The sequence below is a fragment of the Tamandua tetradactyla genome, chromosome 8 (assembly GCF_023851605.1).
Source record: "Tamandua tetradactyla isolate mTamTet1 chromosome 8, mTamTet1.pri, whole genome shotgun sequence".
NCBI classification, from domain to species: Eukaryota; Metazoa; Chordata; class Mammalia; order Pilosa; family Myrmecophagidae; genus Tamandua; species Tamandua tetradactyla.
In genome coordinates this window covers 93,299,976-93,320,862 of record NC_135334.1, presented here as the reverse complement: position 1 = coordinate 93,320,862, position 20,887 = coordinate 93,299,976, and the positions used below count along the sequence as shown (strand labels likewise).

Genomic DNA, 20,887 nt, shown 5'->3' with positions numbered 1-20,887 from the left:
CTGCAGCACCCTCTGGATGTTTGTTACACAGAGCAGTTGTGTAACAATCCCTGTTACACAGCTAAGGACTTAATTTACTTCTATAGACCTTGGATAGTTTGCTTTACCACTACAAAGAGTAGTAATAGTGGTAACTGTTGGCATTTGCAGTCTCTCCCAATTAACAAATCAGTTTTTCACAGATGTTCTCATTTGATTGTTGCAAGAGTCCTGTGAGGTATTTTTCTGTTTTGCAAAAGAGAAATTTGAGCCCCAGAGAGATTAAGTAGCTTGCCTGAGATTATAAGACCTTGTGAGTAGTTGAATTACTAACTTTAAACAGGATGCTTAGCGTAAGGACAGCATCTAGTAAATATCTGAATGAATGATTGAATAAATGAATACTGATTCCCCCAATATCTTAAAAGACAGCTCTAGAAATCATCTGGTGCTGTGGTTTTCTGAAAAGCCCTAGGATTCCATGGAGCCAGAGGGGGATAGTGGGAGGATGGCTGGATGGGGCTGTGAGCCCCTCACCCCTGCTTAATCAGATCAGAGTACCTTCAGTGTTCCCTGTTTTATGTATAGGCATATAGAAAAGAACTTACCTAGTCAAACTCCGATAGTGGTTTTCAGACTCTGATGTGCAGCAGAATCACTAAGAGAGATTCTGACACTTGGTCTGGGGTGGGTGCCAGGACTCTGTATTTTAAACAAGTGCAAATGGCTATCAGGCCAAAGTTTGAGAAATAGAGGTTTATTTTTTGGAAGTGGGGAAGGTAAAATCTAGAGAGATGCAAGGATTGCCTATGGTCATACAGCCCAGTGGGTGCATAGGCCACACCGGGAGTCTTAACTTCTGATACTTAGTTCAGTGCTTTTCCCCCTCTACCACAACTGCAGCTGTGCCAGAAAACAAATGACACAGCAGAGGAATAACAAAATCATTTCCATAGCAATGCTTAGTGGCTTGTGGCTGTTTGGAAGTCTCATCCAAACTGTAATCTGAGCTCATCGCTGGAACTTGTGTGCAATGTTACCTGCTTGCTCCCCGCGAGGAGGAAGGGAAGAAGGATGGCACTATTTTGTCCTGTGCCCCTGTGATGGGATTCCCCCAAATCACGAACAGCTGGCAGCAAGATAGAGCAGACCCAGAAGGGCCGGAACTGGATCCCAGGCAGGAGACCTGGGGCAGTCCAGCAGCACATTGGGAAACGAGGAAGTGAACAAGTATTGACTGAGCATGTATCACGTGATGAACTCCATGCTGGGTGCTTCACATGTTTAAAAAAAAAAAAGGCAAGGGAAAGATGATTGTCTTTATATACAGATGAAGAAACTGAGGCTCAGGCATATATAGTAGGTGACAGAGGAAAGATCAAATCCAAGCCTGTCCGGCTCCTTAGCTACAGAGCAGCAACTAATGTTTCCAGCCCCTCTGACCCATTGAGTTAGGACTTGAGATGTGCTGCCCAGAGCATATAGATGACCAGTCTGTATGCTGCTGGATAGCTGCTTATTTGAAGAGCTGGAATGGGCTAAGCTAGGCCAGGTCATGCCTGACGGGACAGGGTTATTCCTAGAGCTAGAGGGGAATTCTGTCCAGTCCTTAACTCTAAAGGCTGCCTTCCCCTATAACTGAGGCTGAGGGGCCCTACAAAAGACCCTCAACCGTGGTTACCCCTGCTTGATTTGAACCTTTGGTCTTGTTTGGCCTTACTTGCCTTGAGGGTTTCCTACTGGGATCCCTCTCCCACCCCCACAGCAGTTCCTTGAAATTGGTGACCCCTCTGGATGGCTGTCCAGCCCTTGGACTTGGCTTCCCCTCAAGGCACCGTCTTGGGACAAATGACACCTATTCGGTCCCAAAACAAATATTTGTTGGCACTTTTTATAACTGTTCTACGTGCAGAGGGTGCACCAGTTGAACAAAACAAAAATTTTGATCTCTGGTAGCTTTCCATTCCACTGGGGAGACAAACACATGAGTGTAGGATGGGGTGATTGCAATGAAGGAAAGTAAAACAGTCTAAGAGGAGGGAAGATGGGTCGGGTTGTCAGGGAAGGCCCTCTGAGAAGGTGACACTTGAACCAAGATCTGAATGAGGGACTGATATCTGGGGGAGGGGTGTCCTCAGCAGAGAGATCAGCAAGTGCAAAGGCTAAAGCAGAAGTATGACTGGTCTGTTTGAGGAACAGCGAAGAGGCCAGTGTGGCTGGAGATGCATGAGTGAGGATGAGAGGGGTAGCTGGGGGCATCAGAGAGCTCGCTGGGGACCAGATGGTATAGGACCTCATAGGCCTAGGTCTGGACCTTGGATTTCCTTCTGAGACGGGTAGCCACTGGAGGATTTGAGCTCTGGAAAGACGTGTGCCTGCCCTTGGCCTTAGAGCCTCTAGACCCCTTGTCTGGGAGGGGAATCTGTCAGATGTCTGAGCCCACAGCAGGCTAAGAATCCCTGCTGGGAACATGTGCGGTCATGTAGGCAGGGAGCAGGACAGCACTCACCAGGCCTCCCTAGCTTCAATTTTGTGTTTCTTTTCGGGGCTTGGACCAAAGGGTTTTTCAGAGCTGCCTACTCCATAGGCACTCACTCCTGGTGGCTTCACACTCCCTGGGAATTAGACGTCCCAAAGAGAGTTTGGCAACAGGGTTTGCGGCATTTTTGTGCAAATGCTGGGTCCTCTAGCAATGCCACCTCTCCCATTGGCAGCCCTGCCCCAGCAGAGGAGCATCGAGGCTGTGTAGCTGAGCCCAGCAGGCTTGGCCGCTCACCAGGATAAGGGAAGAATGCTGCCTCCAGTGGGACCTGCAGGGAACTTGGGCCAGTGGATTATAATTATCCAAAATGGTAATTTTCCTTTCCAACATTATGTGTTTTTTATGAAGTAAGGACAATTACAGAGCAAATGAAAATAAGCTCATGTCTTATGTATACATCATAGACATGTACTTCATTCAAGAAAAAGCAAAAACAGAAGCTGTAGTTCAGAGTGATAAGGGCACCAAATTAGGACCCATCGAATCATAAGCACACCATTTCCTCTGAGGTACCCACTGCTCACCTGGTAGTTCTGTGTGTTACTCCCAGGGTTTCCCAGTTCTCACTCAGGTTTATAAGTCTTTTAGGCTTGCCAGAGGTCTCTATGTCAGGATATATCGTTCATTCATTCATTTGTCTAAAAGGCACTTCTATCTTAAAATGTCCAAGACAGAACTCTTGATTGTCTCTCTCAAGCTTATTCCTCTCCAGGCTTCCTTCACTTAATAAATAGTATTACTATCCACCCATTGCTCAAGGAATCATTTTGGGTTCCTCTTTTTCAGTCAGTCCCTACATACACTCCATCAGCAAGTCCTAAAAACCATACTTCTGAATATATTGTAAATCCATCCATTTCTGCCCATCTTCACTGCTACCACCCTAGTCCAAGGGATGATCACCTCCTCCCTGGTCTTCCGAAAAGAAGTAGCCTCTGAGTGTTCTCCTGCTTTGCCCTTGTGATCTAGCCTTCAGAGAGCAGCCTTTTCATGTGTTAAGTTAGATCTTATACTTTCCTACTGAAACCCCCCAGAACTTCTTCCTTTTTACAGCTGTATAATATTCCATTTTATGTATAGACCAAATTTTATTTATCCACTTATTGGTTGATAGACACTTGGGTTGCACATGTGACAACATGGATGAAGACATACTGTGTGAAATAAGCCAGACACAAGGAGACAGATTGAATCTCACTGATATGAAATAATTAGAATAAGCAAATTCATAGAGTCAGAAACTAGAGTACAGGTTACCAGGGGCCCGGTGGGGGGTGGGGGCGGGCCGGGCTAGGGAATGGAGATTTAATGCTTAAATTATAGAGTTTCCATTTTGGATGATGGAAAAGTTTTGGTAATGTATGGCAGTAATGTAGCACAATGTTGTGAATGTAATTAACTGAATTATATATTTGAATGTGGTTAAAAGGGGAAATTTTAGATCGTATGTATATTACTAAAATAAAACTTCTAGGATGGTACAATACAATGAACCTTACTGTGAATGATGGACTATAGTTAATAGTACAATTAGAAAAATGTTCTTTTATGAATTATAACAATTGCACCACACCCATGCAAGGTGTTAATAATAAGGTGGTATTTGGGAATTCTGTATTTTATGTACAATTTTTCTGTAAATCTAAAACTTCTCTAATTTAAAAAAAATCCAAAGTCCTCATGGTGGATTCCACGCTCCAGCTTCCTCTTTACTCTCAGGTCCTGCCTTTCCAATGCTTGCTTTGCCCAGTACACAGGTGGCCATCTTACTGCACGTTGAATTGCAAAGCTGTTTCCCACTGCAGGCCTTAGGCTTTGATGTTTCCTCTGCCTAGAAAGCTCTTCCTTCAAGTGTTTGTATGGCCAGTGGCTTCTTCTCTTTCAGGTCACAGCTCAGATGTCGTCGTATTAGAGAGGACTTCCTCACCACCTGTGCTGCAGAATCATATCACTCTGATTTGTTTTTTTTGTAACTCTTATTACTAGCGCATCCCGTTGACGTGTATGTCTGTCTACATGCTCGGTGTATGTCTCCAGCCAGAATGGAGGCCCCTTGAGGTTAAGGACACTGAGCCTTGTTCACTGCTCTATTCCCTACAGCTAGAACAGTGCTTGAATATTATGGGCACTCTATTTATCCTTTTGTTTATTCATGCAACTCTGGCATATGAAAAGATAAATAAAGGACAAAAGGAGGTTGACGCCTCTGAAGCGTTAGCCACTGCCTTTCCTCGGCTCTCCTTTCTTGGGGCACTTATCTTACTGCACTGTAGCTGCAGAATGGGAGCTCACCCCCTAACCTAGCACCTGTTCTTTGGGGGAGCCTGCGAATGTGTACTGAATAAACTACATTGAATTCAGCATAGCATAACATAGAGCAGGTACTCAGTGGAAACCCTAGGAGAGTTTCGTGTCAGACTTGTGTCACCTGTTCCTGTGTACACTCTAATACCCTAGTCTTCCTCCTGGGCCTGCCACTGGGTCCTGGATCAGACCTTCTTACCCTCCACATCCACTGTGCCCTAATTCCCCACTCTCTTCTCCTGCATACTGGTGATCCCCAAGCAGGCTGGAAGAGAACAATTTTAGGAGACTGTTGGTGACCAGTCTCCAGGAATGGCAAAAATCAAGCTGTTCCTGGCCCCAGAGCTCTTTCTGTGCCCTGCCCCTCTCCTGGTGCCGCTTAGAGAGCACTGTGTTCATTTACTCAGATGATATTTAATGGAGAAAACTTTAAAGTTCTAGCCAGGTCTGAAATGCCAGCAACAGGGACAGGTGAGGGAAACATAATATAGCAAGTCATATAGAAACAGTTTAAAAGTGTTTGTGACAGCGTACAGGTGATTCAGTGGTAGAATTCTTGCCTGCCATTGGGAGACCCATGTTTGATTCCTCGCGGATGCACCAAAAACATGAAGAGTATTCATGGACTATGGATTCAGCAAGAGTCAGCATACTTGGAGTCCAAAGCAGCTGATGTGTCCTCAGGCTAAACTGAACCACGCATTTTGGCCATGGGACAAAGTATGCATCTGGACAGGCTTGTCCTCTCTAGAGCCCTCGGCCAGCTCTAGGTACACATTTCTAGAGGGATGATGACAACCTGCAGCCTGGAGCCCATTGAGAGGAAGGGGCCCTGGTTGGTTATAGGGACAGGCCACCAGGTCACTCAGAGAAAGGATATGTCACCTGGAATGGGAATCTTAGAGGATAGGAAAGCATATTATACCCAAAGGTGCTTGAAGCCAAGCCTGTACCTTTACTGCTCCATCGCCAGGGCCAGCCTTCTCCTGATTGTGCCAGGCTCCACCTTGTACCAGCAGCCTAGCAGAGTATACTTGGTTCTGGGCCCCTCCCAGACTGTTTCTTCATCCATATAGCATAATCAAAATACCTTCTTGTAACGTGCTCTGCTAAATGAGACTGGCCATGCAAAAGCCCTCAGCACCATATGCAGGCCCCCAAGAGGGTAAGTTTCATTTTCTTGTTCTCTCTCCCAAGGTGGCTGATAGGCTCAGAAAGCCAGCCATTCTGATAAAGAACACAGGATTCAGAAAGACAGTCTGTGGGGAGGATTTCAGTTGTTTATAAAACAGGCCAACACGTTTCCACGTCGTAAGTTCTAAATCCGTCATCTCTAGCTCCCTAGGTCTAAGAATAGTCACCCAGTGGAGCCAACGCGCTGTGGCACGCTCTCTCGCAGGTGACTGAGGAAGTGTGCCCTCCACAGCCACAGCCGCCTCTTACTCCTGGGGGTGGGGGGTGGGGAGATGGCCTTTGCCCCTCCCAGCTTTGCTCACTTCTGAACCTCTCCCAGACTCAGATTTCTCTTCCATACAGTGTTGATCCAAATACTTTTCTCCCAGGGCTGCTCTGATGATTGAATGAGGTGCCTGCAGGATGCAAATGGGGGAGCAGGGTGGGGTGCAGGGTGCAACTGGAGGAAAGTGGGAAAGGCGTATAGGTTGGGTCCTTCTGCAGATACTGCCCTGCCATGAGGTTCAGTTTCCTCCTATGCAAAGGCTCAGAAATTGACAAAAAGATCTGAACAATCTTTAGAGCTATAGGATTCTGAAAGGTGTTCTAGAGCAGTCCCCAGCTTTGCAGCCCAGAAAAAGACCTCTGAGAACATACCCATTAATTAAATATAATTTTTTATTAATTAACAGAGCCACGGCTGGCCCTTCCTTTGTCTGGCCTGAGGGAGCCGGACTGAGGACCAGGGTGTGCATTCCTCCCCTCTGCTTCTCTGCCTCCACCTTGCTGCTCGTTCTAGTACACATCCACACACCCCCGCACTCCCATGCAAGGCCCTCAGGATAGAAAGGACTTTGATTTGGCTAATCCAACCTCTGCCCACAGTAGGAATGCCCTTGCAATGGGGGGCTCAGGACTGCCAGCACCCACTGCCTTCCAGGGTAGCCTTCCCATGTCACAGTGCTTCTGATAGTGAACTGAAATCGGCCCTCCCTGTGACATCGATTGTCCACTCCTGTAGGTTCTCTTTTGGTCCTCTAAGTATGGCAAGAACGAGGCAGTTCCCTGCTCTCACTAGCCATTCATTCATTCATTCCGTTGTACAGCAGGTATTTATCGAGCAGTAATATATGCAGAGCATGGTTTCAGGTGCCGGGACACAGCACTGAACAGAACAATGTCCCTGTACTCAAAGACCTTGATTTCTGGCCAGGAAAGATAGATAATAGACAGTAAAAATATATAAAGAAAAATAAAAGCAAGTGAGGTGATAATGGTATGGGAGGGAAGAGTCTGCTATTTTGTACAGAGTTGTCAGAGAAGGCCTCTTAGATAAGGTGACCTTTCAACAAATACCTGAACAACATTAGGGAATGAGCCTATGGATATCAGGGGAAAGAGCATTTCAGACAGCAGGTACCACAAGAGCAAAGGCCCTGAGGCAAGTACTTGGCATATTTGAAGAACAATAAAGAAGTCAGTAGAGCTATGGTGATATCAGCAAGGTGGAGCATAATGGGACATGAGGGCAGAAAGGGGATGGGGAAATAAATAAAAATAAACTTTTATTTATTCTGAGTAAAGGGAGCCAGTGGAGAGTTCTTGAGCAGAGCAGTGCCATATTCAGACTCAAGTTTTAAGTCAGAATGTGTGGAGAATAGAACACGTGGCAGTAGAGACAGCAGAGCGACCAGTGAGAGGTGATGGGGCTGGTGAGAAGTGCTGGGCTCTGCTCTGTTTTGAACATTACCTTCCTAAATCCATTCTTCTGCAGATGCTCATCATTTCTGCCTGGTACAGCCTCCTCACTGGCCTCCTTGCCTCCAGGCCTCATTCCCCATCTCCCCCATTACCTTTTCTCAGAGCTGCCATGGATCCTGGTCTGGGAGGGACCCCAGGCCAGCCTGTTCCCACTTACAGCCTTCCCTAAGGCAATATGGGCTTGCAATTTCCAAATATCTCCAGTAATTCTGTGGAGGAACTGCCCCGCTTCCTGATTATGGAATGGCTTTTTCCTGCTTTCTCAGTTCCTTCCCTAAAGGCACCACTAGCCTTGGAGAGTGATGGATGGACTAATTATTGAACAGAACCTACATTGACTGAGTATTTTCCCTCAGCCTGGCCCAATGTGTCTCAGGAGCTCCTATAGCCTGTAGGAGCTCCTGGGACAGTTTAACCAGGAACAGAGACTTGCAGCTTTCTATTCTCGGGGCCTGCAACCAGGAGGCAGCTCTGGCCAGAGACCAGGGGGTAAAGACAAGAAGCTATGCAGAGGCCTGGGGAGTAGGCTTGATGGCACCAAATCTCAGCATTGTGTGTGTGCACTCCCTCACCTGCTGGTCTACAGACAGACCTGTGAGTTCAGGATGACTAGTAGTAGGGGAAAAGTCCCAATGTATTCATTTCCACTCCAGAGCTGTCCCCTGAGTGCCTGTCCCAGGTCAGACCCTGTGATGGGTCCTAAGGACTGACTATGAGCTATTCCCAGCACCCCAGTCCCACCCCATGCTTACAGATTAATGAGGCAGTTAGGGATAGAATAATCTCTAGAACCAGGTACGGTAAGAGCGTGGAGGAAATGAAATTAACCACCTTCTGTTGGCCCAGTGTGACTCATAATTCACTTCTTTGCCAAACAGGATGCCATAGGGATCAATGAAAGCAGCTTGAACTGGACAAATTTCAATGAGTAGTCTCTTTTTAGGACTGGTATACTCCTAATTATCCTTCAAAACCCAGCTAAGAATTAACCCAGAGAACTTTGAGTGACACCCACCTGCCCCCCCAAAGAGTATATCATCCTCTCTTCTCTACTACCTGTGTCCCTTAGAAATATATTGTTTTTTTGATCATCACTTCATGTTATTGCTTTTTTAAAATTTTGAACAATACCAAAAAAGCACAAATGCTGGTCTCCCTTTCCCCATTTCTCCCTCTCTTCCTCATAGATGGTTCTTAGTTTGGGATGTATTCTTCAGCATGCATACATAAGAAACATATGAAGGTTTACACTGAGTGAATCATACTGTCCATGCTCTGCAGCCCATTTTCTCTTAAAAATGTCTTCCCTTTCAGGTCACGGAACTCTACCTCCTTTTAAAAAATAGCTGCATATAATTCCATGGTAGGGTCAAACTGTAGTTTAAACATTCATCTTTTGATGGATTTTGGGGTTTCCCCCAATCTTTTGCAATTACAAACAATGCCACAGGAGATCCCGATATCCAAGCCCCTTATGTGCACTTGCCATCAGCTTCCATTATCATCCTTTCCCATGGTTGTCTTTCCCAGTGGACTGGGCGCCCTGGGGCCAGAAAATGAGTTCTCCTTTCTCTGGGTATTGGGTTCAGTGCAGGGCTTAAGCTAGAAGAGGCACCCACATGATGAAACTAAATGGACTCTGTCTGAGCAAAATCATGACAGTGTGACGGGACTGGGTGACTTCAGGGAGCAGGCAGCAAGCCTACAGGGCCGGAGCAGAAAGCTGGGAAAAAAGGCCACAGGGCCTACAGAGCCAGCTAAGGGCGCTAGACTGGGTCTCTTAACTGGTGGAGAGACAGGGCAAACTTGCCATGTGAGGAAAGTCCAAGCTGTGTTAGCTTGATTTCCCCTATCCAGGCTGGCTGCCTTAGCATGAAGGACAGATGGACACCACCAGGTCCATCAGCAGTTGTTGAGATCTTCCAGGCAGGAGACGGTAAGGACTTGGACCCCCTCTTTCTATCCAAAAGTTTCCATCTAGACCCAAATCATTTCTGGAGGCTTGAATTGTGGATTCCTCACTCACTTTGTTCTTGCTCACTATGTTCTTTGATCATAGCAGGGCCCATCCCACCAATTGCTGCCAGAAACTTGGGTGGTTGGACTCTCAGAAACTTTTCCCAAATTGGCCCTGGCCAAGCCTGGCCCCATCCATACTGACACTTACTAGCTTCTTGAATCTAGGGCCGTCTGTCTCCATGATGTTTTCAAACTTCCCCCTCCTCTCTCTCAGCCTGGTATTGCAGGGGAGCAACCCTGATGGTCTCAGCCCCCTGTGAGCACTTTGACAAGGCAGCAGGCACATGAACCATTAACTGCCCAACTTCTCATAGCCCTTCCTTCCCCTGTTCTCCCCACTTCCAGTGAGGAAGAGGGGCAGGGCCTTCTGGCAACTTCCCCAGGCCTCAACCCCAGGGCTCACAGGGGCTCACTGAGGTTTCTGCTCCTCTGCACAGTGCTCTTTCCCTCACCAGCTACAGCTCTTGCCTTCTGGAGCTGGTCTTGTCCCCACACAGGTGGACCTTTGCTCTGTACCTTTTGTTACTTACCTGGGAAGCAGTGTATTTGCTGGAGAGGACAATATACTCACAGAGGAGGTCCTGGAGTCAGGCTGCCTGGGATTGAACCCCAGCCCCGCTTCTCACAGCTGTGTTACCTTGCACAATAGACATCACCTCTCTAGAAAATGGGGATATTAGACTGTACTTCACAGCCTTGTTTTGAGGATTCAGTGAATTCATACTTATAAAGTACTTATTGCAGGGCCTGGCTTACACTTAGTATTCAGTAATTCCTAGCTATTATCATTTCTCACATGCTTTGGAACTATCCTGATTGTGTCTTTGCAGGTGTGTGACCATGAACACATTATTTCATCTCTCTGAGCCTAGTCATTTCATCTGCAAAATGGAGATAACACCTCAGGGGATTGCTGTAGGAATTAAGATGACATTTGTACGACACGGAGAAGCACCCTCCTTAGGTTGCAGACCTCATCCTCATGGCCTGAGATGGTGGCTAGAGCTCTAGCCATCACATCCACATTCCTGATGAAAGGAAGGGACAGGGAAGATGGGGTGAAGGGCACATGCCATCTGTCTTTTAAGGAAGGGTCCCCTAAGCTGTTAGGGAACATTTTAGCCTGAACCTCATTGGTCACACCCAGCTGCAGGAAACTGCAAAATGTAGCCTTTATTTTCTAGTTCAGGCGACAACCAGGAGGCTCTACCACACAAGCTCAGGTGTCTGCCCCTCCTAGGCAAGGCTGGCCGGCAGAAATGCTGCTCCCTTCCTGGCATCGGGCTGCAGTCACACAAGGCCCTATGAGGAGCCAGCTTGCCAAGAAGCTCAGGCAGGTGCCACAAGGCCTGAACAGATTTGGGTATTAACAGATTTGGCCAACCTGTGCCAGGCACCCTGCCTGTCCTGAGGTTCTGCTGCCTGCAGGGCTAGCTCAGATGTGCTGGGCCAAGAGCTGCACCACTTGTCACGGCCTGGATCAGGGCGACTCCACTGAGGCCTGTGAGCAGGGCACCTGAACGCCAAGGGGTGGGGAATCCCTCCATAATAAGGCTCTCTACCCACGGCACAGCCGTGTTCCCAGGGGCCAGTGATCAGTCAAGTGGAATTAAATGTCATTAAGGACCTGGCAAGTGCAAGGTACATTGCAGGGAGCCCTTCTTTAACACCAGGAATCATCCTGTAACTTCCTGTTTTAGCTAATGGAGAGGCTTACCAGAGGCCACTCTCCTTTTCTCCCACTTCCTCATGAGAACAGCCCACACTTAAGCATCTTTTTTTGTTTTAATTTGTATGGACAGGCCCCAGGAAACGAACCCGGGTCTCCGGCATGGCAGGTGAGAATTCTGCCACTGAACCACTGTCGCAGTCCCCCACACTTTAGCATCTTGCTGAATCTAGAGGGCCTTCCTGCCTTCGCTATGTCCATCAAAAGGTGGCCCTAAGTGAGGTGTCCGGGGAAACCTATTCTAAAATACTGGTGATTTAAAGTGGGGAACCCTGAAACGCTTGTCATTCCACCCTAGGCCTCCCCATCTGCTGGTGCCTCTCCCTCCACTCTGTGCCTTTCACCACTGGCATGGCCTTCCTTGCCTTTTCCTCCTCTCCACACCTCCCTCTGTCCAGCGTTTGGGCACTCACCTGTGTCAGGCACTGTACTTGGGGAGTCATATGTATCAAGTCATGCAGACCTCCTCCTAGCAACCCTGTGAGGTAGTTGCTTATATTTGCCACATTTTCCAGGTGGGCATGTAAGTTCCGTCATTATACAACTGTATAGCAGTGTGGGACCCAGGATGGTGTTGCATGTTATATAGTAAATGGTGTATATTACACGTATACTAGGAGTGTGCAAACAACGACTCAGGGCCAAATCTAGCTCGTGGCCTGGTTTTGTATGGCCCTGCGAGCTAAGGATGGTTCTTAAGGATTACTTTTTCTATTAAAAAAAATAATAATATGTGACAGAGCCCAAATGTGGCCCTCAAAAAGCCTAAAACATTTACCATCTGCCCTTTATAGAATAAATCTGGCGACCCCTGGTGTGTGATAGGCAGAATTTCGCACAGATTTGGAGCCATGCTGCCTGGGTTCTACCATTACTTCATTTCTTGGGCTTCACTTTTATCATCTATAAAATGAGAAAATCCATAGATTGTGGATCCTCACAGGATGGTTAGAATTGAATGAGATAAAGACTATAAAGCACCTAACCCAGATAAGCTTTCTTTGGAGGTATCAGGGAAGCTATTTCCGGGCCTTTGTCACTTCTGGCCTTGGCCCAGTGGGCGTGGAAGCCCTGGCTCTAGGCCTCTGGCTACCCCGGCCCCAAGAGTGGCTTCCTCAGGACGTGTTCCCTTTGGCAGGAGGTGAGGGGATGCCAGCTGCCCCATGTGCTGCATCCTGCTGGTAGGTCAGCTCTGCCCTTCCTCCCTCTCCCTTTCCTGCTGACCGTCAGCTGGTGCCACTCACCGGGGCTGGGCACAAAGCCCACGCCAGGTGCGAACCGGGCCCAAAGGTAATAAGCCTCTCCTACTCTGCCCGCCGCCTGCCTGGGATCGGCCTGGCTGCAATGCCTGCTTAGCTGTAGGAGATAAGGCCTGGGGCTCATCCTCTCCGTGTGCATTTCCTCATCCATGGGCCAAACAGGCAGACATCTGTGTTTCCCCCAAACCAAGCTTTTGGCCAATGATTGCTGTCCTACTGGGGAAAAGGAAAGGAAAGGGTAATCTTGGGGCCAAGCCTGGCTCATTCTGTTAAAACAGTGGTCTGCAGAACAAAGTTTTAGTAGATAATGAGTTAGATGTAAGGATTTATAAAAAATCGAAATCACTGAAAACCACAAAGAATATTTCCTGATCTGCTTCAGGACTTAAAAGCAATGGCAGAAACTGTAACATAAATGATCAATAAATTTTACTATATAGAACCATAAAACTCATATATATATTTTATATATATATATATATATATATATATATATATATATATATATACACAAAGACCCAAAATAAAATTTTAAGTCAAATTGGGAAAAAAACATTTATGCTAGATATGACAAAGAAAGAGTTCATATCTTTAAAACAACAAACAACAATCTTTAAAACAACAAGATTCATAATAGATAACAATAATAGCAAATATTTACATAGTACTAGCCACGTGCCAGGCTCCAGCCATATAATCCTTGTCAACCACTCTATGAGAATGGTTCTATTATTGTCCCCATTTAGCAGATGAGGAAACCGAGGGACAGAGAGGCTAAATAATTTGCTAATAACAGCTTATACATAGAGAAACTGGGATCTGAACCCAGACCATTTGACTCTGGGATCTGAATATTTAATCTCTTCTATACTAAATGAGAAAAAGATATTAAGAGACAATAAAAAAAAAAGAAATACAAATACCTGAGAAGCAAAAATTATTTTTCATTTTCAATGGAAATCAAAGAAGCATAAATTAGAACAATGAAATGCCATTTATCTTCAAATTAGGAAAGATTTTTAAATATTATAACATTAGTAAATACTGGTAAGGCTGGATTGATACTCCCACAGATTGCCATAGGTCTTTCTGAAAAGTATTCTGGCAGTATGTATCTATATCCAATGAACAGGAATTTCTATTTTCAGAATCAAACTTGAGAAAATAATTAGAGAGATAGACAGAGATGTATGCATAAAGATGTTCACAGCAATGTTATATAAAATATTGAAAAATTAAAAACCATCTAGATAGCTGATAATAGGACACAAGTTAAGTAAATTGTTCAGTCTCCAAAATGGACAATTAAGCTGTTATAAATAAATGTGTATAACAAAAGACACCACAAACAAAGCATAGAAACACACCACAGACTTCTGGTAGAAGACACTTGAAATGTATGTAGCAACAAAGAATTACATAAACTAAAAAAAAAAAGAGAGAGAGAGAGCACACAAAGAAAACACACAACTCAATAAGGAAAAGTTAAACAACCAAATATCAAAGCAGACAGAGAATATGAATAGGCAATTCATAGAAGAAGAAGCAACTTACACAGCTAATAAACATCTCACTAGTAGTCACGGAAGTGGACTTTAATTAAATGTATTTATCAGGATAGCAAAAGAGTCTATAGGCAGAGATAAAGGGGAATAAATTTGTGTCCATTGCTGATGGGAGTGTGAATGACTGCAGTCACGGTGGTGAGTTTTTTTGCCACACCTAGTAAAGTTAAATATGTGATTCCCTGTGACTCACGCCTCTAGGGATCAACTCTGCACAGGCACCCATTTGTACAAGGAGGCATGTTTGTGGATAGTCATGGTAGTACTGTTTATAATAGCAGCAGCTGTAGTAGCAATAGTAATAAAAAAACTGTCTATCAGAAGAGAAATGGATAAGTATGATTTATACACATGGAATAACTATGCACAGTTAAAATAAAAATAAATGACCCCTATCTGTGTCAACACAGATACATTCTTAAAACAATGCTGAGTGTAAAGAGCAAGTTGCAAAAAGATACATTTTGCGTGATACTATTGATGTAAATCTTTAAAACTAAAAATATGATGTAGTATTTAAGAACATTTATGTAGAAAAATATAAAACACACATGCAAGTAACATATACCAACTTCAAAATAGTGGTTCCTTCAGGAAAGGAGGGATGGATGGAGGGCAAGGGATGGGAGGTGGGCTTACTTAACTGTTTCTTTATGATTTATTTCCTTAAAAACAGGGACAGGTTGAAGCAAATATGATAAAATGTTAATTAACGTTCTAAATCAGGATGGAGGTATGTGTTGGCCCATCACATTGTTTCCCGCAGCTTTCTACATACTGAGCTATTTCAAAAATTTCAAAGAAATTATTTTTAATTTTCTTTTTAAGTAACTTGCAATTCCATGGAAAAAATGTTTTTATTATCATGTTAAGGGATAAAAGCAAGATATGAATATACACAAATATTGACAAATTTCACAAATTGAAGGTTTAAAGGAGATATCTGAAATATTCATATTGTGGGTAAGATTCCTGCTTTTTTGTATTTATGCATATTTTCCTTTTTATTTTGTTTTTCTTTTTTTGCAACAAAGATGATTTACTTTTATATCCAGGAACAAAAGGTTAAAAACAACTACAGAAAATTATGAGTGAGTTTAGACCCTTGGAGAAGGTCCAAAACCTAGAAAGAGGTGAGATGATAGAGTGGAGCTGGGCTTGAATGCTGACTTTGCCACTTTCTGGCTGTTTGACTCTGAGTTCGTTCATTCTTTTATCTATTCGACAAATACTTACTAAGCACCAACTGCGCACCAGGCATTGTGCATGAGAGATACAGCAGTGAACAAAACATGCACATCCTTCTGTCACAGAGAGAAGGGGATAGTGGACACATCAGGCACACGTACCTTAAATCACTGCAAAGTGCAAGATCCCCTATGAGGGCTCGTACAAGGGACTATGATGGAGCAACAACAAGAATCCATTTAGTTTGAGTGGCTGGGGAAACTGGCTTCCATTTATAATGGAAACAAAAGGATGATGCAATCTGGAGCCCCAGAAGAATGAGGGCTTTGAGAGAAAAGGACATATTTAAGGAACTGAAAGATGGCCAGGGTTTCTGGAATGTAATGAATGAGGGGGAATGTGCAAGGTGAGGCCAATCAGGGCCTTATGGGTCAACAAAATACCTCCTAAGTGTACCAGAAAGTCATTGAGGGGTTTTAAACAGGAGAGTGACATGATTGGATTTGCGTTTTGATAAGATCCCTCTGATGCTCTCTGGAGATTGGAATGGATAGGGACATGAGTGGAGGTGAGCCACTTAGTTGAGAGGCTCTGGGCATGGCCCACATGAGCAAAAATGGTGGCTGGATCAAGATGGTGGCTGTGGAGATTGAGATGTGGAAGATTTGAGATATTTTTGACAGCAGACAGCATGTCTCCATCTTGGATTATATGTGGAGGGTGACTGTGAGGGAAGGCTCAAGGCAGAATGCCAGGTTTGGGGCATGAATCATATGCATTGTTGGAAATGGGAAACACTGGAGTAAGATTTGGTAGGTAGGGGTGGAAGCAAGGACAGTGAGCTTGCTACCAAGTTTCATTGAACTTTGATTTCTTCAGGTATGCACCTGAGTTGATGATGATACCCGCACCCTCAGGGTGAATGTTTCTGTCATGTTACCCAAAAACACTTCTACAACAGTCTTCCCTCTCCTTCACAGGTGGGGCCTGTTACTCTTGGGGCTGGAACGAGCATGGCATGTGCGGGGATGGCACTGAAGCCAACGTCTGGGACCCCAAACCAGTGCAAGTTCTGAGGTCAGCATCAGTACTCCTTGTGGGCTGTGGGGCTGGCCACTCCTTGGCCCTCTGCCAGCTGCCAATCCTCCCTGCCCTGGACCAGGGGCCCAGGGTCACTGACCCTTCCCCAGATGCCACTGAAGACACCGAACCTCAGGAAGCTGTGAACAAAGAGAGAAACTGGAAGGGGAGACAACCAGAAACTTCAACCCAAAGCCAATCCAGCAGGTCCAGAAATGGGGTATTTATGACAGAGAACCTTTAATAAAGTGGTTTTTCCCACAAAAGTTTTGCCAGAAAATTGCTTCATTGTGTTATGGTGTTGGCCTGAGATGGGAGACCATTTGTCCAGTGTCTGGGGCACAAAGAGATAGCCATTTTTTCCACCTAGTAGATAAGAATTAGGGGTTAGGTCCTCATGAAAAAATATGGAAAACTAAAACACCAGCATGAAGATTCCAGCCTGTCCCTACCTGGAAGGACCAAAAAAACCAGGCCTATCCCCACTGTTTGTTTTTCGTCCTGGCAACATTCAATTTAGCAAGGCAAAAAAGGTTTCTTCAGCCAAGCTTAAAGCAGCCACAAGTGTCTCTTGGGGTTTTATTTCCAGAGCCCAGAGCATGGAGTTTGCTAGTTCAAGAATAACAAGGCATCCTGTTCAGATGGCTTGGATACTTGGATAAGAAGGAGCTCTTGTCTTGGTGACTCCAGAAGTTTCTGGAGTGGGGGTAGAACGGAGTGGAGATGAGTAAATGGAGAAAGACAGGACTTCAGGGAAGACCCAGCAGAGGAGACCCCTGGGACACACAAAGTGATCTAGAACCATTGGAACTTGCAGAAGATTTATGCCTTCATCTGAACCAAGCAGATTCATGTACTTGTAATTACCAAGCTGTGTAGTTTCAGATGAAGGGCAGGGGTCACAAGATCACAGCATGGGAAGGAGATTCTGTAGGAATAGCACCATCAAAAGTCAAGAGTCCTGCTCCTGAGCCCCTCCCCTCCTCACCCTTCTCTCCCTGGGACCCTAGCATCTGCAGAAGGAGGGGCCTCAGGTGAGATGGAGACCAGGCTGTCTTCCCAAGGTGGCAGCTATGACTCTGGGGGATACACCACCTTTTTATCTACTCTAACTGGCAACAGACCCTTGGCAAGAGGATCTCAGAAAGTAGCCCTTTCTCAGAGCACAGTGTGGCAGCCTTACCAGCTGGCCATCCTAGATCTGCAGCCCATCCCATGCTGTCTTTCCTTTGTGATGTACGAAAGGGTTTGGGTCTGTGAGGGCTAGGCTGCAAGAGCTTCAAGAGAAATTAGGTAATCCTAGTACATCAAAGTTGGGAGGACTTTTAATGACCATCTAGCCAAGTGGCTTTCAGACTACATCTTTTAGAGCCTTAGGATTCTCCTGAGAACCCTGTGGCCACCTTATGGGCTATGGGTAAAGGAAGGCCAAGGAGACAGAGGTCCTGGCCCCCTCTACCTTATTAAAAACATTTTTACTTTTATCTATATTATATATTGGACTTCACATAAGTTTTCATTTGAGAAGGAGTCCTTGAGAAAGGTTAAAAAAAACTGATGACCTTATCTAATATTTTCATTGTTTATATGGGAAACCATGGCCTAAGAGAGGGAAGATACCATCTCAAAGCTATTCATTTATCTCACTCCCAGTCCAGGGTTCTGTTTAGGAAATGGCCCAGCCAATGCCTGGACATGGGTAGGACAGAGAATAGCCCTTGGACCAGGGATAGGTACAGCTCAGGATAGTAGAGATGAGGACATTCCTGAGCTCCCTAGGGCTGAACCCAGAGACCTCCCACAGCCATAGGCTGGCTTCAAACCCCAATGCAAGGAGTCCTGCTCTCAACATTGCATCCTGGAAATATGGCTGCTAAGGCCAGCAAAGCCCTTGGTCCCCACCCCCTCCCAGAGCCATCAGGGGTCAGTGTAGCTTCAAAGCACTTTTGTGATGGGAAGAAGTACTTCCCAAAGCACTCTGAGCTGGTCTTTCAGGGGGACAGAGCTCACAGAGATGAAACAATCAGAAGACACAAAGATGACCCATACTGGGGCAAGCCCAAGGTTACTGGCCATCACCCACTGTCCTGCAGGCTGGGTGGTCTGCCTCAGACACACAGCAGTCCCACACCAGATGGTACTCAGGTCCATACCTCCCAGAGTTTCCACTCACAAGGAACTAACACACTCTCACAGGACTGCAGTGAAAAGTTCCTTCCTACCTCTTTTAGCACCAGCTGGAAGAAACCAAAATCTCAAGTCCTCTGCTGCTGAGTCCTAATGCCTCTCTGCCAAGGCCTCCTGTGGGCACAAGAAAAAAGTGTCTTGGGGTTTTTTCCTGGGCTGAAATAGGAGGTACATCTACCCTAGATCTAGAACCTCAGACCCTCAGAAGCTCTATGAAGAGTCAGACCCTTCATAGAAGTAGATAGGGAACATATAATCCACGAATGAAGAATGAATGGCTCTTGGCTCTAGAAAACACAATAGAGTCCCATCACCTTGACTGCCTCTGTTCTGCCCTTCCTAACAGAAGCATCTGGCAGAATGGGCTCTCTCCAAGTAAGTTCACTGGCTCTATCTGATGAGTACTAGAACAAGCTCCAGGGTCATGGAGGGGTGTTGACAATGTCTCCCATATTTTTTCTTGCCCCTTTGAACCTACTGATCATACTTGGACTTCTATTGCAGATATTCGAACCTCTCTTTTCTAATAGGCCGTGAGCTCTTTGAGAGCGAGGGACCAGATCTTGGTCAATTCTGGAACACCTTCACCAAAGAAGGGTCCTAGTACAGAGGAGGTGCCCAGTAAATGTTTATTAATGAATGGACAGGGCAATACACCCTACAGGTCCCCTTAAGGACGGGGAAGTTAAATGAGAGGGCTCTGTGGCCCCTCACCCCCTCTCATCTTCTGCATTTATACTCTGTACAAATGTTTGTTGACTATGCTGTGGGTATTACAACCATTTGACAGTCCACGCCAATATCATCCACCTCATTAGTCAGTGAGTCATAGGAGCCAGCTTGAGGAAAGGACCACTCATTTTAAAAATTACTTTTTTCTGACTAAGTAAATTAGACTCCACATTCCTCCTGAGTGAGGAGGAGGAAAGGGAAGAGCAGCGGGACGCTTTTGTGTGTTCACAGATCTTTGGCCTGGCCCCTGGGGTGATTGTTGAAGGTCCATCACTTATCAGGCACTAGTGGGATGTTCACATGCCCACCTACCAAACACACTCCTGACCACAGCCACCCCGGCTCTCCCTGCTCCCCCATCCCACCCCCACACACACACCCTTTGGACCCAGGAAGGCCATCAGACTAATAGCAGAGATTGGGAATGGGGAATCCAGGCCGAGGGCGCAGAATGGAGCCCTCCTGCCATGTCCCCGGCCTCCACCACTTCTGGGCCATTGAGGGTTAGCAAGTTAATCAAGAAATGGTGGGAGTGTTAGAGGGAGTGAGTTGCAGCTCCTGAGATGCGTGTATGCAACTCCTACAAGTGGCTGGAGCACAGAGAGAGATGGGCACTCGGAAGGGGAGAGGCTGGAGAGGCTGGTAGGGCCTTGCAAGCCACGTTAAGGAGTTTCAACCTGTGGTTAGGATGGCAGGGTGTTTAAGGAGAAGAACAATGGGTCAGAGGTGTGTGTGGAAGGCTCAGACTGCAGGCAACGAAGGAGGTGAAGCAGCCCCATCTGTCCTACCAGTGGCACTTGTGGAAGAGAGTGGGGGATCCAGCCTTAAGGTTTCTGCAATTTAGGATCAGCAACTCTAGTGTTCCATCAATTTCACCTCTAAGGGCCAGGCTGAGAAAGGCCTCAATTAGCTTGAGACAGCTTAACCTGAGCTATGGAGTGGGACAACCTGGGTTAAAGTCCTGGCTTCATCACTCACTAGCTGTGTGGAACTGGGGTGTTTATTTTACCTCTCTGAGCCTTGTTCTCATGTCTCTAAAATAGGAATGTTGAATTGCTGTGAGCTATCGTTGTAAGATACCCAGCCCACAGTAGATGCATGCTCATTACATATTAATTCCTGCCCTGGGAGCTACTGTGTCCCATGTTCCAAATAGCTTTGTGCTGAGTCCCACTTCAAGTACAGCTGAGGAACTCCCTTGATGAGGGGTCCAGAGTGAACGTGACCCTCCCTGCAGCAGCCAAGGCTTGCACATATCAATACATATGAACTGTTGTTAACTATTAAGGACCTGGTAGCCACAAAACCCCAGGGGCAGATGCCTCTCCAAGCTTACTGTGCCCCTGATCCCTACCCCCTTGGTCCGCGG

At 45.9% G+C, this 20,887-nt stretch overlaps 2 protein-coding genes across 8 annotated transcripts in view; one reads left to right on the top strand and one right to left on the bottom strand.

Annotated features, from left to right (window-relative positions):
• SERGEF (secretion regulating guanine nucleotide exchange factor) overlaps positions 1 to 20,887 on the top strand; it is a 328,021-nt gene that overhangs the window by 305,583 nt on the left and 1,551 nt on the right. For 2 of the 6 annotated variants that reach the window (XM_077114152.1, XM_077114151.1), the window contains one exon: positions 16,500 to 16,865. In XM_077114152.1, coding sequence (XP_076970267.1) covers positions 16,500 to 16,843 — 344 coding nt within the window. In that variant the 3' untranslated portion in view covers positions 16,844 to 16,865. Of the gene's footprint in view, positions 1 to 16,499; positions 16,866 to 20,887 lie in introns of those variants that run through there. The other 4 variants (XM_077114153.1, XR_013156840.1, XM_077114155.1 and 1 more) reach the window with 4 other exon arrangements.
• Positions 16,367 to 20,887, bottom strand: part of KCNC1 (potassium voltage-gated channel subfamily C member 1) — a 49,434-nt gene continuing 44,913 nt past the window's right edge. Inside the window, exons 3-4 of one of the 2 annotated variants that reach the window (XM_077114148.1) lie at positions 18,822 to 18,900; positions 16,367 to 16,965 (exon numbers count right to left, since the gene is read on the bottom strand). In XM_077114148.1, coding sequence (XP_076970263.1) covers positions 18,827 to 18,900 — 74 coding nt within the window. In that variant the 3' untranslated portion in view covers positions 16,367 to 16,965; positions 18,822 to 18,826. Of the gene's footprint in view, positions 16,966 to 18,599; positions 18,901 to 20,887 lie in introns of those variants that run through there. The other variant, XM_077114150.1, reaches the window with a different exon arrangement.